General features: G+C 31.8%; 1 protein-coding gene and 1 long non-coding RNA gene across 3 annotated transcripts; one reads left to right on the top strand and one right to left on the bottom strand.

The window, feature by feature from the left end:
- Positions 1 to 9134: 9134 nt before the first annotated feature.
- On the bottom strand, positions 9135 to 14034 carry LOC114318928 (uncharacterized). The gene is made up of 2 exons (XR_003649166.2): positions 13466 to 14034; positions 9135 to 9207 (listed from the first exon to the last, which is right to left on the bottom strand). It is a non-coding gene; the product is annotated as an uncharacterized LOC114318928 (long non-coding RNA).
- LOC114318927 (disease resistance protein RPM1) lies at positions 9145 to 13242 on the top strand. Of its 2 annotated transcripts, XM_028265901.2 has the most exons (3): positions 9145 to 11928; positions 12021 to 12058; positions 12461 to 13242. In XM_028265901.2, the coding sequence occupies exon 1, from the start codon at positions 9145 to 9147 to the stop codon at positions 11920 to 11922; it is 2778 nt and encodes a 925-aa protein (XP_028121702.2). In that variant the 3' UTR covers positions 11923 to 11928; positions 12021 to 12058; positions 12461 to 13242. The 2 variants fall into 2 exon arrangements, with proteins under 2 accessions (XP_028121702.2, XP_028121701.2); XM_028265900.2 differs by having other exon boundaries at positions 12021 to 13242.
- Positions 14035 to 15591: the final 1557 nt, after the last annotated feature.

Here is a 15591-nt window from a genome sequence, read left to right as displayed (position 1 = left end):
TTAAATTCTAAATTTTTGAATTATTTTTAATCTAAACAATTTGCCTATTTTTGTTAAGTAAAATCGATAAAATAAATTGATATTTTAATTATTAAACTCAATGAAAATGATTTTTTTAGATATTTTATGTATACATATATAACGATTTTAATGACTAAAATAGTCTCTCTTTTTTTGTTGATTTTATTTAATAAAAATAGACAAATAATTTATATTAAAAATAAATTAAAAAATTTAAATTTAAATTGACAAAGTGAAAATTTTAGAATTTATTTTGTTACAATTTTTTTTTTTAATTATTTCTATATATTTTTGTTGAGTATTGTATTGATGACTGTTTTGTTGACCATTCGTGGCCGGCGTGTCTGAAAGAGTCAAAAAAAAAAAAAAAAAAAAAAAGTGTGAATGAAAGAGAAGGGGAAAATGGGTTGGATCAAATTCCAAGAAATGTGTGATTTCTATAAAATGGTCATGAAATTTCTATGGGCTTCTAAGGAAATAACACAGTTATTCGTATGAAAAATGTTACAAGTCCAATTTTAGAGACTCGTAATTAATGAAATGTGGGGTTTATGAGGAAAATAAATTTAAATTATTAATTTCTTTTTTTAAATAAATTCTAGGTTAATAAGGATAAGTTTGTTGTATTATTGTATTTGGAATGTGAATGAGACCCTCTCCAATCACCACCCTCCAACCCCATACACATGTGGCGGGTGGTGATTGGAGGAGAAAGAAAAAAAGAAAAAGAAAAAAGAAAAATTGGCCAATCAAAAAAAGAGGGGTCAAAGGCGTGGAGAAAAAAGGGGTCCGGATCATTTTTCTATTATATTTATATAAAAAAAAATTCAAAAATTATAAGGACAATTGCTATAAAATGATATAAGTTGAAAATAATTATAAAAAGATGAAATTACAAGACTTAATTGCACAATTTAATCCATAGAGCTTCCCATTCCCTCGCCCAGTGAAAGATTAATTGCGATGCGAGTTTCTCCGTTAAGGAAAAGCGAGGTGTCTTAACTGTTATTCTGAGGGATGACCAAGGAAAGCTTGTGGATGGGACTATTTCTTTCATTTTTGCAGCATCTTTCCAGCAAGGGAAAGCTTCTATCATGCGGTTGGCTTGTCGGTTTGCTCACGCCATTGGCCAATCTAACGTCCAGTTAGAGAGTAACAGTAGGACTGCCATTGAGTTTGTGCGTTTCGGAGTTAGTTCCTCCATGGAATTGCAGTGCTTGTATCCATGATATCAAGGGTTATTTGGGGAAGTTGATTTTTTAAAATTTTTTAGCTTTTTTTTTAAAACGTGTAAAAAAATAGAGAGAATGATATTATTTAAAATAAGTTAAAAATTTATTTTGACTCTTTTTAGTATTTTCAAAAGAGGCCTAAGTCTCTGTGCTCCTCTTCTAGCCTTTCCTTTGCTTGGTTTCCGAGGGAGGCAAATCATGTTGCACATTGGCTCGCTTCTAGCCATCTCAAGGGAAGTCTTCCTTTGGATTGGGTTAGCAATCCTCCAGATACATTACTGAGTTTGTTGCTTGTGGATTCTTCGTTGTAGCCCCAGAGCATTTACTTGTTCCAAAAAAAAAAAAAAAATGCATAAATTATCTGTACTTTCATGACATTACAATTATTTTGTGTTGATACTATTTTTTTTGCAATTCTCCCAAAATTATACAAAAAATATTACAACAGCAATGTGATAATGATATTGTTGTGAATAACACTTAGGATTATTTGTACCAATATTGCTTAAAACTATTGAAAAGTGTCATTTGACCTCTTAAATTGTAAATCTTATAAACTATTGAGAAGTATTACTTTACTCCTCAAATTATAGAAAAAAAACGTACAAATTAGATGGGGTCAAAATGAAATACGTTAATGGTTAAAAAGTCTATTTATATGCTTTTATAGTTTAGATGGTAAAATGATATTTTTTTAATAATTTAATGATCTCCATGTAAATATTCCTAAGAATTATTTGGATAAATTACACTGAAGTTTAAAAAAATACAAATCATTGATTATGATGATTGTATTGACCTAATTTTTTTTATAAATAATATATATGAAGGACGGATAAAAATGACTTTAAATTATCAAAATAAGACTCGTGATAAATCTTATTAACCCAAACAGCACTATCCAATTCATGGAGATAAGCCAAAATGCAATAAATAATAAATGGAGTAGTTATTTGGTGGTCTTGGGGTATGATCACATGGTGCCCCAGGCGTGTTCTAGTTGATGAAAAAAGTGAGACCTACGATTTTGTATTAGGTGGTTAAAAAACAACATAAGCCATGGCATATGATGAATGGCCAAGAACACAAACACCTGGTGTCCCAGGAATACCAAATAATTTTTCCCATTAAGGGATAAGAAGAACTACCTTTTCTCTCACAGCTCAACTCACCCGTCATTTCTCTCTCCACATCCTTTTCACTTTCTCTATCATTATTTTAAAAACTCAGTTTGAGTTTTTCGAAATTATTTTTAGTTTTTTTTTTAAATTAATTTATCAAAATATGCACTACAAATAAAATGTCAAAAAAAAAATAATGACTTTTTTTTATAAAAAAAATCACCAAACTAATTATTGATAAAGTTTTAAAAAATATATTCTAAAAACTCTATCAATCAGAAAAAGTAACTCAAAAATTATCTCGAATTTAAAATTTACAGTACAGATTTAAATTTTTTGTTCTGAAATCACAATCAAAATAAATCTTGTCACTAAATTTTAAATTCTAAGTATTCTCTGGATATAAATTTGGCAAGTATCATTTTCTTTCAAAAATGATATCTACCCAGTAAATTTTCTGAGTAAATAAAATTGTTGTTTTTCTTTCTCTACACTTCTTTCACCCTCTCTCAATTTTACACATAAAATAATTTTTTTTCAATATTTATTTATTTATTATTATTATTTTATTTTTATTTTTTTTTTTTGCAACCTTACCTTTTGCTTGGGCATAAACATGTTGGCTAGTCCAACAGCTAGGCCACTTAGGCAAGGTGCCTTAGGTCTATTGTTTTTGAGGGCCCATAATATTTTGTATGGCTACAGACTCATTGAAAGGCCCTTAATGTTTTTATATTAAAAGCCCATTTCCCTCTTTTTCACACGCTTGTTGAGTGACTCTACTTTCAACTTTGTACACCTATTGTAGATTCATATAAAAATCATTCAAGATCACAGTATGAAGTAAAGTAAAGATAAAGTCCTCCATTGAATCTCTATTAAAAACACTCTAAAATATTGTTGAAGATGAGACATCTTTCCATTTTGTTATTGCATTTACCATTTTCAAATCTTTGTGCACTCTGTTGCCATAAAATCCTTGTTTTTTTAATTTTTAATTTTTTTAATTTTTTTTTATGTTTTTCGATTTGGGAATTTCGGCACTGATTTGCCAATCTTAAAAGTGATTAGATTTGTTCCAAAAAAAAAAAAAATTCAACAATTGATGTTCGAATATAATGAAATAATTCGACAGTTGATGTCCGAATATAATGAAATAATTCGGCATTGGTTGTCCGACGGAAAACAACGAAAGGAAAAAAAAAATTGCAAAAAAAATTAACATTTTCATCACTAATAGAGTATAAATCTAGAGATTAAAGTAATATGCGAGTTGTTATGAGAGTATTACTTTGTAAGCAATAGATGAGTATAGAGTATGTAGCAAGCAAAGTGACAACAATGAAAAAATTAAGATTTAATTTTTTTTACTCAAAAGGTATACATTGAGATTTTTTTTGTTTTTAAAATATGTACAAAGAATATTTTCATATAATATTATAGGTGTTAGTAGATGTCCATTATGATCATTTTAGTTTAGGGTACAATTACTATTAAAATAATATTTAATTAAGTGTGTGTACTGAGATAATTAAGTGGGTGAAAATAAAATTTTCCAAACTAAATACATATAGAAAACAGATAGATGGATATAAGTTTTGTATAGTAGCCCTGACAAACAAATCTTATAAAATCTTATACGTTCATATAGTTTGTGTGTCTCATTCTTTATTTGATTTCTATTTTTTAGTATTATTATTTTAGACTTCTAAGATGAAATCTTAAATTGTTGTTTTGGGGCCCATTTTTTTATTTTTTATTTTTTTGTTTTTCTTATTGAAAACTCATTGTTATGTTTTATTATAACATGTATTTGTTTGGGCCAAATATATTGAATTTATCAGGCAAAGCTTGTTAGGGATAGCACCTTAAGATTGGCAATTCCATGAATTTTATTGTATTGTTTTTAGAGAGAGAAACAAAATACAATTTTAATGATTTTGAAGACTTCCACCAAAGTATTCTAACTTCAAGCCGAGACTTGGGGAGTAGTAGATTGATTTAGGATAGGTCCCTAGGAAGGGTAGTTCCAAGTCTAGGACAATTTGCACAGTAAATCTGTAACAATGGACTTGAAGTTGAAGTATTTAGTGAAATTAATATCAAATTGTTGGATTTTTTATTTTTATTTTTTTACATTTGGTGATAAATTTGTGCTCAAATTGAGCTATTATTTGCCGAAATTGAATTGAAATTCAGCTATTAATAAGTGATTATGTGATGAAATCCTGATTGGTTGTTTTTAGTTGTTTGTGAGTTATTAATAATTGAATGAAATTAAATTAAATCGATTATGATATATTGAAATCTCGAAGTGCAATAATCTGAAGACAACGGCCAAGGATTTTTTATTCCCAAATCTCTCCGGCCTATTGTCCTAAAACACTGAGGCCTCGTTTGGGAACAGGCTAATTTAGTAACTTTTTGGCTATTTGGCTAAAAAGATAGGTAAAAAAAACTTATATGTTTGGGATGACTTTTTGGCCAATTACGAAAAGATGTGCAAAAAGTAAAGAGAAAAGAGAATCTTTGACTTTTTAGTTTGGGTTGTTGGCTTTTTGGCTAATTTAGTAACTTTTTGACTAATTGGCTAAAATAGCCTCTTGCCAAACGAGGCCTCACTACTGTTAGATATTTGAAAATCTCTCAATCCAATAATTTGAAAATATGATTCAATAGATATAAATATTTTGAACCATAGGAGTAACTCTGATGATAAGAGCTAAAATAGTTTTGGTAAAGTTATTTTTTTTTACTTGTTATGGTGTTGTTGTTTTTGTTGTTGTTGTTTTTTTTTTTTTTTCAATACCCCTCCAATTGTTCACATACTATTTTGACACAACAAATTCCCATATCAATTTTTGAACTATCGAATCTACTCCTCAAAAAGCCTCTTGTAATCAGATTTAGTAAATTGTTCACTACTAATTCCCATATCAATTTTTGACTAGCAAATCTACTCCTAAAAAAGTCTCTTGGGATCAAGATTTAGTTTTGTTGACGTGGCAAAAGAGACTTTGCCAAACTTCAAATCAAATTTGGTATAAGATTTTATTTTTTCATTTTTTTGACTTGGCATTTAGCTCGCCATTGGAGACAAAGTTTAGGGTAAATTATAAACACTCTCCTCGAAGTTTGGTAAAAATACAGATTCTCTCCCGAGATTTGAGAAATTACAAATTATTCCCTGAGAATCAAATTTGCATAACAAATTAGGGGAGAATCTGTATGAAAATAAAAACCTCAGGGGGTAATTTGTTATAAAAATATAAACCTTAGGGGGGGGCGGAATGTAATTTTTCAAATCTCAGAAAAAAATCTGTATTTTCACCAAACCTCGAGAGGGGTGTTTGTAATTTACCCCAAACTTGAAGATGTTTAGGCAAAAAATGACTTCGATAAACCTATGGTTTTATCAGATTTAGTAAACCTGTGGTTTTAAATCAGCATATTTGGCATATATCTAAAACAGTTGGCTTTTGCTAGTGTAAATAGACTAACATACTATCCCATTAACTTTTTTTTCCATACACAAAGGTAAAATGGAAATTTCAAGCAGAAGGCTAAAATATCATATCAACCTTTCATATTTTTCTATACAACTAAAAAAGTCATTTCCAAATACATTATTATTATTATTATTATTATTATTATTATTATTATTATTATTTTATCTCATAAAAAGACTAAAAAAAAAAATCATTAAAAAAAAAGTCAATTCCCAAATCACCAACTTCAACCTCATAATGTAGCTTTCAACCTTTCCCAATTATATATGCACTATATATGCATCTTCGCCCGTCTGATAGAGCTGTGAAAAAGTGATTATACATTATAACTTAATAAATTATAACTTACAGCTGTGAACATAAGTTGATAATCTGTTGGTGCAGCTGTGGGATTATGGATTTAAGCAGCAAAATAGTATTTGGTAAATAAGCTGTAAAATAACTTTTTGCTATATAATTGTCATTTTTGCCCTTATAAGATATAAAATTTGTGATTTCATTTATAATATATTTTTTCCTTTTATTTTTTATTTTCTTTTCTTTTCTTTCCTTTTCTTTTTCACCTTATTTTCTTTTCTTTTTAAATTTTTTTTTTCTTCTCCTTTCTTTGTTAATTTTGTTTAATTTATGAATTCATTAAAATTAATACATGTTCTAATTTATATTAATGTTGTGATTTCATTACATATTATTTTTTATATATTCATTTTAATTATTTATATCTGTATTTCTTTTCTTTATTATTATTATTAATTGTGATTTTAGTATAAAGATTATCAATTTGCTCATCAATTATTAAAATTAATATCAATTATTAATTATTATTATTATTATTATTATTATTATTATTATTATTATTAATTTGTTCATCAATTATTAAAATTAGTATCAATTTGTCCATCAGTTATTATTATTACTATTATTTTCATATTATTATTATTATTCATTTTAATTATTTTTAGTGATATTTCATTTTTTCATTTTTAGTAAAATTATTTCATTTTTTCATTATAAATTAATTAGTGTCAATTAATTGCTTAAGTAGCATCAATTAATACTATGGCCTCGTTTGGAAACAGTCTAATTTAGTAACTTTTTGACTATTTGACTAAAATATGAGCTAAAAAAAACTAGTATGTTTTGGATGACTTTTTAGTTTTTTATGAAAATATGTGCAAAAATTAAAAAGAAAATAGAATCTTTGACTTTTTGGTATGGGTTGTTGGTTTTTTAGTTAATTTAGTAACTTTTTGACTTTTTAGCGAAAAAGGAGGATTCCCAAACGAGGCCTAAAATTATTAATTAGTATCAATGCTTAATTAATTGCTAAAATGGCTAAATTATTATTGATGGCTAAATTATAAAATGCTTAATTATTATTATTATTATTTTAAAAAAAAAACACTAAAAACCTCAACAAAAAAAAAAAAAACTGCACCAAACAGGCCAATGTCAAAGAGAACACCGACGAACCAATGCCAGAGAGAGAGAGAAAGAGCGAGAGAGAGAGAGTTGGTCGTTGATAGTCACCGTCGAAGGCATAGCAGCGATGGGAGATGGGGACGACGACGGACCGTCGATCGTTACGCAGTTGATCGTGACTCTAGGGTTTTAGATCGCAATCATCACGCAGTCGACGATTAGGGTTTCGATCGCGAAGCTAGGGTTTGATCATCAACGCGATGGTGGTGGTGAAGAGAGAGCGAACAGAGAGAGAAAGAGAAAGAGAGAATGAACAGTGCATGAACCAGAGCTCGCCGGAAATCGCCTCTCTCTCTCTCAATCAGAGAATGAGCAATGATTATTTTTGTACGCTATATAATGGTAATTTGGTAATACTTCAAATGAATAAAGGGCATTTAAGTAATTTTGCCCCCTCAAGTTTAGCTTCCCTCTTAAGCTAAATGAATAAGCACCCCGGAAGCCATTCAGCCAAAAATTACTTTTTTGGCTTAATTTAAGCTACAAAAAGTGATTTTAAGCTCTACCAAATACACCAATTGTAACTTTAATTAAGCTAAAAACTGAAATAAGCAACTTTTAAGCTGCACCAAACAGGCCCCTTGTAACACTTCAAAAATGTCCCAAAAGTGTGAGAGTGGTGCCAACAAAAGAAGAAAGGAACATCTAAGATAATTGAACTAGGGAACATTCATGGAAGTCTCCTTGCTAGTAGCCAGTTTTGACTTTGTTTAGCAGAAGATGGTTGATCATTTCAAATAGAGGTTGCTTCATTGGTTTGGTTATTCCATTTAAAGGTATTATTTAAAGTCAAATGGTGATCGGGCAGATGATACACAAAAAGCACAAGAAAAGGATCTTAAAGATTGGAAAGTTGTTGGTACAAACCCCAGATGAATTTGATAATCTTTTAAAAAAACAAAAAATTTCACCACCTACATGTATCAACACGATAAACTTATGTGTCTGCCTACAAAACCCCCACCCTATAAATCAATCTAATGATATATAGCAAGCCTCTTCAGAATATTCTCCATCACCATAACTAATGACTAAGTAAGCACATCCTAATCAGCCAAATAATATAATACACCTACTAATGAAAATCAAATAGATTGCAATTAAAAAACCAAAAAAAATATATATATTCCTTAAGCAAAGTTGAGTTCCAACAATTGTGACCATGAAAGTTTTCCATACACAGAAGTACAAACCATTTGGTTTCGTTTTTCAGAATCTATTTTCATAAAATACATTAAGAACTAGCTTGACCAAAATAAACACTAAAATAATGTTTTTGAATTTTTAGCAACTATTTTTGTACACAAATAAATAAATAAATAAAATGAAAATAATGAGTGTTTTTGAATTTTCTATTATTATTTCACCAAGTTAATTTTAGTGTATTTCACAAAACAAATTCTGAAAACGAAACTAATAGAATGAATGGTTTTCAAATGATGTTAGTGTCAATCAGGTTACGGATTGATTGCCGTCTAATTAGGGTCCAGATGCACTAATCCTAGAGCAGAGGGGATTGAGAAACCATCATCCATCACACAACACATACACATACACATACATACACAAACTCAGTAAAATGAAATGAAAAAGTCTTCTCTAGCTTTTTCTCGGTAAAATGAAATGAAAATCAAAGTCTTCTAAGTCTTCTCTAGCTTTTTCAAATTGTTGAACAAACATTAACTGCTTTGTCTCTTCCACCTTCCTCAAAGAGAGAAAGAAACAGAAAAAATAAAAATAAAAATAAAAGGGTGAGGAGGGAGGAATTTGATACCAAAAATGGCAGATGGTGCTGTCAACTTCTTACTTGGAAAGCTATCCACCATCCTACAGCAAACAGTACTGCAAAAAGCATCATTACTATCAGATGCTCACAATGAAATCGAGGAAATAAAGCTTGTGCTTGAAAGCATGAGCGCCTTCATAAGAGACGCAGATCGAAGAAAGGAAACAGATCTATCAGTAAAAACATGGGTGAGACAAGTCCGAGACATTTCACATAAAATCGAGGATATTGTGGATGAGTACATGCATTACAAAGACACCGGCCAACAAACTGGAAAAGGATTCAAAAATTTTGTCCAGGATGTTGTCAACCTCCCGAGGAATGTAACTGCGAGTTACCAACTCTCTTTGAAGCTACAAGAGATCAAAATAAAGATTCAAAAGATCTCAGAGCGAAGCAAGGATTATTGTTTTGATAGGATCAATGAGGGACGAAGCAGAAACACGTCGATTGACTGGAGGCATCATCATGGAGAATCATCGAGTTTTATTGACGAAAAAGAGATAGTAGGAATGGATGAAAGTGAAGAAAAATTGTTAGAATGGTTAACCGAAGACGAGGTTCGCCGGACCATTATCTCAATTGTGGGAATGGGCGGATTAGGTAAGACGACTCTGGTCACAAAAGTTTACAACGACCAGATCATAAAGCGGTACTTCGATTGTTGGGCATGGATATCAGTCTCCCAAACATATGGAGTTGAAGAATTACTAAGAAGCATGGTCAGAGAACTCCTCAAGACAGCACAAGCAACAAGTCCCAGAAACTTCGGATCGATGAACTATAGGCAGCTTGCAGAGATGCTCATTGATGTTTTACACGATAAAAGGTATGTCGTTGTTTTAGACGATGTATGGGGCATAGAACTTTGGAGTAGAATAAGATGTGCATTTCCTGATAATAACTGTGGCAGCAGAATTATTTTCACAACAAGAAATGAGAATGTAGCAACCTCTGTGGGTCCTGGAAGTCGTGTCCATCGCCTCGAGCCTCTCAGAGAGAACGATGCTTGGGTTCTCTTCTGTAATAAGGTATTTTGGAATTACCCGGATCACAGCTGCCCCAAAGAGCTCGAGAAATCAGCTCAGACCATTATGAAGAAATGTGAAGGACTACCTCTCGCAATCGTGGCAATTGGGGGGCTCATGTGTTCGAGAAACAAGACAGTTGTAGAATGGAAGAAAGTCTATGATAGTCTCAATTGGCAATTAAGCAATAATCCCGTGCTTGGACGGGTTAAGGGTATGTTGTTGTTGAGTTTCAATGATCTACCTTTCTATCTAAAGCATTGTTTCTTGTATTGCTGTGTTTTTCGTGACGGGTACCCAATCAAGAGAAAGAAACTGATTCGGCTTTGGGTCGCAGAAGGATTTGTCATAGAAAGAAAAGGGCTTACAATTGAGGAGGTAGCAGAAGAGTACCTTACGGAACTTATCTTACGAAGCATGATTCAAGTCACTGAGACTAATGACTGTGGGAGAGTGAAGACGTGTAAGGTGCACGATGTTATGCGCGAACTGGCAGTGACAACATCGGAAGAAGAAAATTTCTGCACAGCATACAATGGCCAAGAATCAAGGGCAGAAGGAAAATTCTTGCGGCTATCAGTCTACAACAGAGGTGGAAACATCCAACTAAGCAAGAACATGTCGCGTCATCTCCGATCTTTCTTTGTCTTTGAGACAGATACATGCACTTTATTCTCCTTGAATGTAGTATCATCAAATTTCAAGTTCTTAAAGGTCCTCGATGTAGAAGGAGTCTCTATTGAAATAATACCCGGGTCATTGATCAATCTATTCAATTTGAGTCATTTGAACTTAAGGGACACCAAGGTTAGGGAACTTCCAAAATCAATGGAAAGGCTACATAACCTACAAACACTGGATGTAAGGAATACCAATGTGACGAGGCTACCAAGCAGAATATCAAAGCTACTAAAACTACGACACCTTTTTTTGGGCCACAAAACTGATCAAAATTCTGAAAATTCCAACTTTCCTCATGGCATGAAAGCTCCTGCAGGAATTTGGAATGCACGAAGTTTACAAACTCTATCGTGTATTGAAGCAGAGGAAGAGTTAATCACACAAGTTGGGAATTTGTTAGAGCTGAAGAGGTTGGATATTACAGAGTTGCGAGGAGTTCATGGGCCAAAGCTTTGCTCTTCCATTCAAAAGTTGACAAGTCTCCGTTGTTTAGGTGTGAAGGCCAGTGCTGAGGAAGAACTCAAATTGGAAGCCTTAAGTCTACCCCCATTTTTTCTTCAGAAACTGACATTGGTTGGGCAGTTGAAAAACTTACCCCATTGGATTGGATCTCTAGCAAACCTAACTCATTTGTGCTTGGATTCATCTCGGCTAGAACAAGATGTAATCTCTTGTCTCCATACACTATCAACTCTTGTGTTTCTTGAACTCAAGAAAGCATATGGAGGGAGTTTTCTATACTTCAGAGCAGGATGGTTTCCTAAACTGAACAAGCTGAATTTAGAAGAGCTAGTGCGCTTAGATAGCGTGAGAATAGAGGATGGTGCATTGCCAAGCATCAAGGAGATGGGTTTAATTCGTTGTTGGGAATTGAAGTCTTTGCCACAAGGCATTGAACATCTTAGAAGCCTCCGAAAGTTACACTTGGAGGAAATGCCGGAAGAACTTCTACAATGGTTGGAAAGTGATACAAGTGAGGTTCAAGCAAAGGTACAGCACATATCCACAATCAATCATGTATTAGTAACAGAACATAGTCGAGTATTTGAAACACTTCGCTAAACAAAGGTGAGATATTCTGCTCATTAACATGTATAAGAACTACATTGCTATTGATATAAATGCATTGGGCCAATTCTAACAATAGAATGGATATGTAGGTTTAAGGAGGTCAACTTCAGTAGTCCTCAGAACAGAGGTGAGCTTTTCAGCATTAATGCTATTTCTCAATTCATGTTAATCAAATGGATAATAGATGACTGATAAAGATCGGAAAAACTTCTGAAACTGTTAAGCACCACCTGTTGAGGTCAATTGGATTCTGAAAAAGTACTAGTCAATAACCACTTGACCGCGGATTTGGGAATAAAGGTATTTCTGGTATATTCACACGTGTGACCTGTTGCCCTAATTTTCTAAGTATTTATAGCTGAGGAGAGGCAGCTATCTCTATATGCTCTTATAACTTTTCTGATCATAATGAAAACCGTAGCCCTAGCTTGGAATGAAAGACATAAATCATGTGTTCTTTGTGTGCGTGTGATTTATCTTTCCTATGTGTTTATTCCTTTGTGTTTCGTGTTTCACCCATCTTGGTTAGGTGTTACTAAGTCCTAACACGCCCTCCCCACCACCTGTTGATTGTTGGCTCAGTATTCTCCATAGAAGTCAAAAATGGCTGCCAAGTGAAGAAAAAGAAGTGAGCTGCAGATTTGGGCTGAAGATTCAGCCGAGCTATCCTGTTGTAGGGTGGTTGCGTAGAGTGGTTGCCATCAATTCTGTTGCTGGCTTGTTGCTGGGTTGGCTCTACCATTTGTGTATAAATGGAGAGCATCAGAATGCAGAAAAGAGAGAAGAGCAAGAAGAGAAAGCAAAGATGTTGAGAGAGCGAGAGATGTGAGGCTGAGAGTTGAGTTGAGAGAGAGTGTTGCCTCCTCCTCCTCTAGATCACAATCTCTTCATTGTTTGTATTGTTTTGTAATCTCTTGAAATATGGTGAAATCTTGCGGCTCCGTGGACGTAGGTGCATTGTCAAATCACGTAAATCTTGTGTGTCTCCATTGTGTGAGATTGATGGTGTGCATTTCTGCCCCTGGGCACAACACCACCAACACGCACACAAACACATACAGACACACAAAAGAAGCAAATGCTGCTCTTATGAAATCATCAGAAACATAAAATAGAACAAATAATTTAGCTAATACTTTTAGAGTATTAACAATATCCTTTTGATTGTCAATGGGACAACAAGAGAGGGTAGAAATTTTGGAATTTTACAACTATACGGATTTGGAAAGGTTGTTTTGTTAGATTACAAATTTTGTTTTCTTTTCTTTTGTCTACTAAGTAGTTAAATAGATCATTTAACCTATAGCTCTATTACAGTTGTAACAATTCAGTACTTTTCAAACCGGTTGGCCATTCGTATGTGAACACCCAAATCATAAAATTCACTTTTGAAACTAAATTGAGATCACACAAACCAAAACTTTTTCGCCCACAATGGGATGCACCAATTGAAGGGTGAAAACCCAAAACTGAGAATCCAATAAAAATGGTATATTCATGATAATCATTAGGAGTGAACAGAATAGAGGAATACCAGATATACATGAATTGAGTTGCTCAATGGGTTGTTCTAATAACAACTTTTGGGTTGTTTCATTTGGGCATTTCGTCAAACATCTGTAGAGCATCTCCACTGATAGGAAGCCTTTGATCATTCACCTCAAGTAAGCATTTAGCTCAGCTCAGTAAGCTCAGTTATAGCATCGTTCTCAACCAAACCAAACAATGCATCTGTTGCTTTGTGTATGGATCAAATAATCACGAGTTTCGTAAAAATATTCTCTATCAACCTAAGAAATCAATTCAAGGCCCATTATGGTCCTTTGATATTTGTTTATTTAGGCCAAGTTTGGGAAGACTAAAAAAGTGTACTTTTTGTCTTTTTGGACTAAAAAATTGAGGTTGAAAATATAGATGTTTGAGTTAACTTTTTGACTTTTTATTGAAAAATGTGTAATAAAAAATTGTAAAAATTGATTTGTAGGGAAAAATTTGAATTGGGAGTTGTGCAGCCGTAATTGTTGACTTTTGGTGAATAGTATTAACTTTTTAACTTTTTGAGTAACTTTTTGATTTTTTGGTTTTTTTTAAAGTCCGGCCTTAGTGACTTTCTATAAAGAGATAAGGAGAAAATATAATAACTTAGGGAAACAATATGGAAGACATCGGTACCTTATAACTCAAAAAATAAATAAAATAGTATAATTTTATACTTTTTAAGTCATAATTAAAAAATATCACAACTAAATATAAGTTAAGATATGATTAAAGAACTTATGAATCATGACAAATTTAGTTTTAATTACACTTTAACACCCTTATACTTTAATTAAAATTTTATTTTAGTTACTTTATTTTTTAATTATAATAGTCAACTCCTTATTTTTAAGTCAAATTATAACATCATGCTTTTACTAAAATCATATTTGAATTCAATCCCCTCATTTTTTTAATTTTTGTTAGCCTTATTAATCATAAACGAAAGGAAGAGTAATTCAAAACTAAAAACAAAAATCATAAAAAAAAAACAACTAAAATTCACATGTCAGTCAATTTTAATTAAAATTTCATTTTACTAGTCATTTTTTTCTTCATAACTTGATTTGGGTAGAACAAGCTACATTTGCATTAAATGTTTACTAACTTTGTTTGGGAATATGTTATTTTAATATTTTTTTAATTTTTTAGTTAAAATATGAGATAAAAAATTTAGTATGTTTAGTCATGGTTTGGTTATCTTCTTGGGCTAAAAATCACAGAATGACCAAAAAAAAAAGTCAAAAAAATCAAAAAGTTGAAAAAATCAAGTAAGAAAATCAAACAAACAAAAAATTCTCAGGGTAAAAAAGTCAAAAAAAGCTAAAAAACCAACTAAAAAAATCATTGTCAAACAACCCCTTAGGCTTCGTTTGACATTGGTTTTTTTAGTTAGTTTTTTGTGTTGGGACTTTTTTAGATTCATTTGGTTTGATTTTTTTTACTTTTGTGAGAGAAAAAGTGTAATAATTATGATTTGAATGCGATATTTTGTTTTATTAGCTTATGTAGCCAATTTTGGGTTGGTTTGGCAAGGGCTTATTGGGCTTTTTTGGCTCAATGAGCCATAAAAGACAGAATATGCTCATGAGCCACAACAGACAAAACATCTCATCCAACCACATAATCATTACACTCTTCTCTCACAAAAAAATCAAAAAAGCCAAAAAGTCAAAAACCCTTCCCAAACTAAGCTTTTGAGCTCAGGCTCATATAGTCAAAAAAGTCAAAAAGCCAACCCACTTCCCAAACGGAGGTCTTTTTGTGCTTTTTTTAACCAAAAATCAAATGTCAAACGAAGCTTTAGAATGACTATTTAATTTTTTACGAAAAAATATGCAAAAAATAAAAAAAAAAAAGAAATTTTTTGAGTTTTTGATATAATTTTTTGACTTTATAATTTTTTTTATTAATTTTTTAACTTATAAATTAAAATAATAAATTGCGAAACAGACCTAAATCTGTTAAATGACCCTTTTTTTTTCTTTTTTTTTTTTTGGAAAGGTCTTTAAATGAATTTAGCCTTTAGTTGATGGTCATTTTCGGTGGTGTCCATTTTGCATGTCCTTGCATTTTCTCTTAAGAAAAATGCTTTATACCCCCTGGGGTCGGCTCCCAGTGAGG

This window comes from Camellia sinensis, chromosome 7 (assembly GCF_055761805.1).
Source record: "Camellia sinensis isolate YWXY chromosome 7, ASM5576180v1, whole genome shotgun sequence".
Lineage (NCBI taxonomy): Eukaryota > Viridiplantae > Streptophyta > Magnoliopsida > Ericales > Theaceae > Camellia > Camellia sinensis.
The sequence above is the reverse complement of the archived record's forward strand: the minus strand, read 5'-3'. Positions and strand labels throughout refer to the sequence as shown.

Bases quoted from the DNA above. Each gene is read 5' to 3' on its own strand.
- LOC114318927 (XM_028265901.2), top strand. From the start codon at position 9,145: ATGGCAGATGGTGCTGTCAACTTCTTACTTGGAAAGCTATCCACCATC.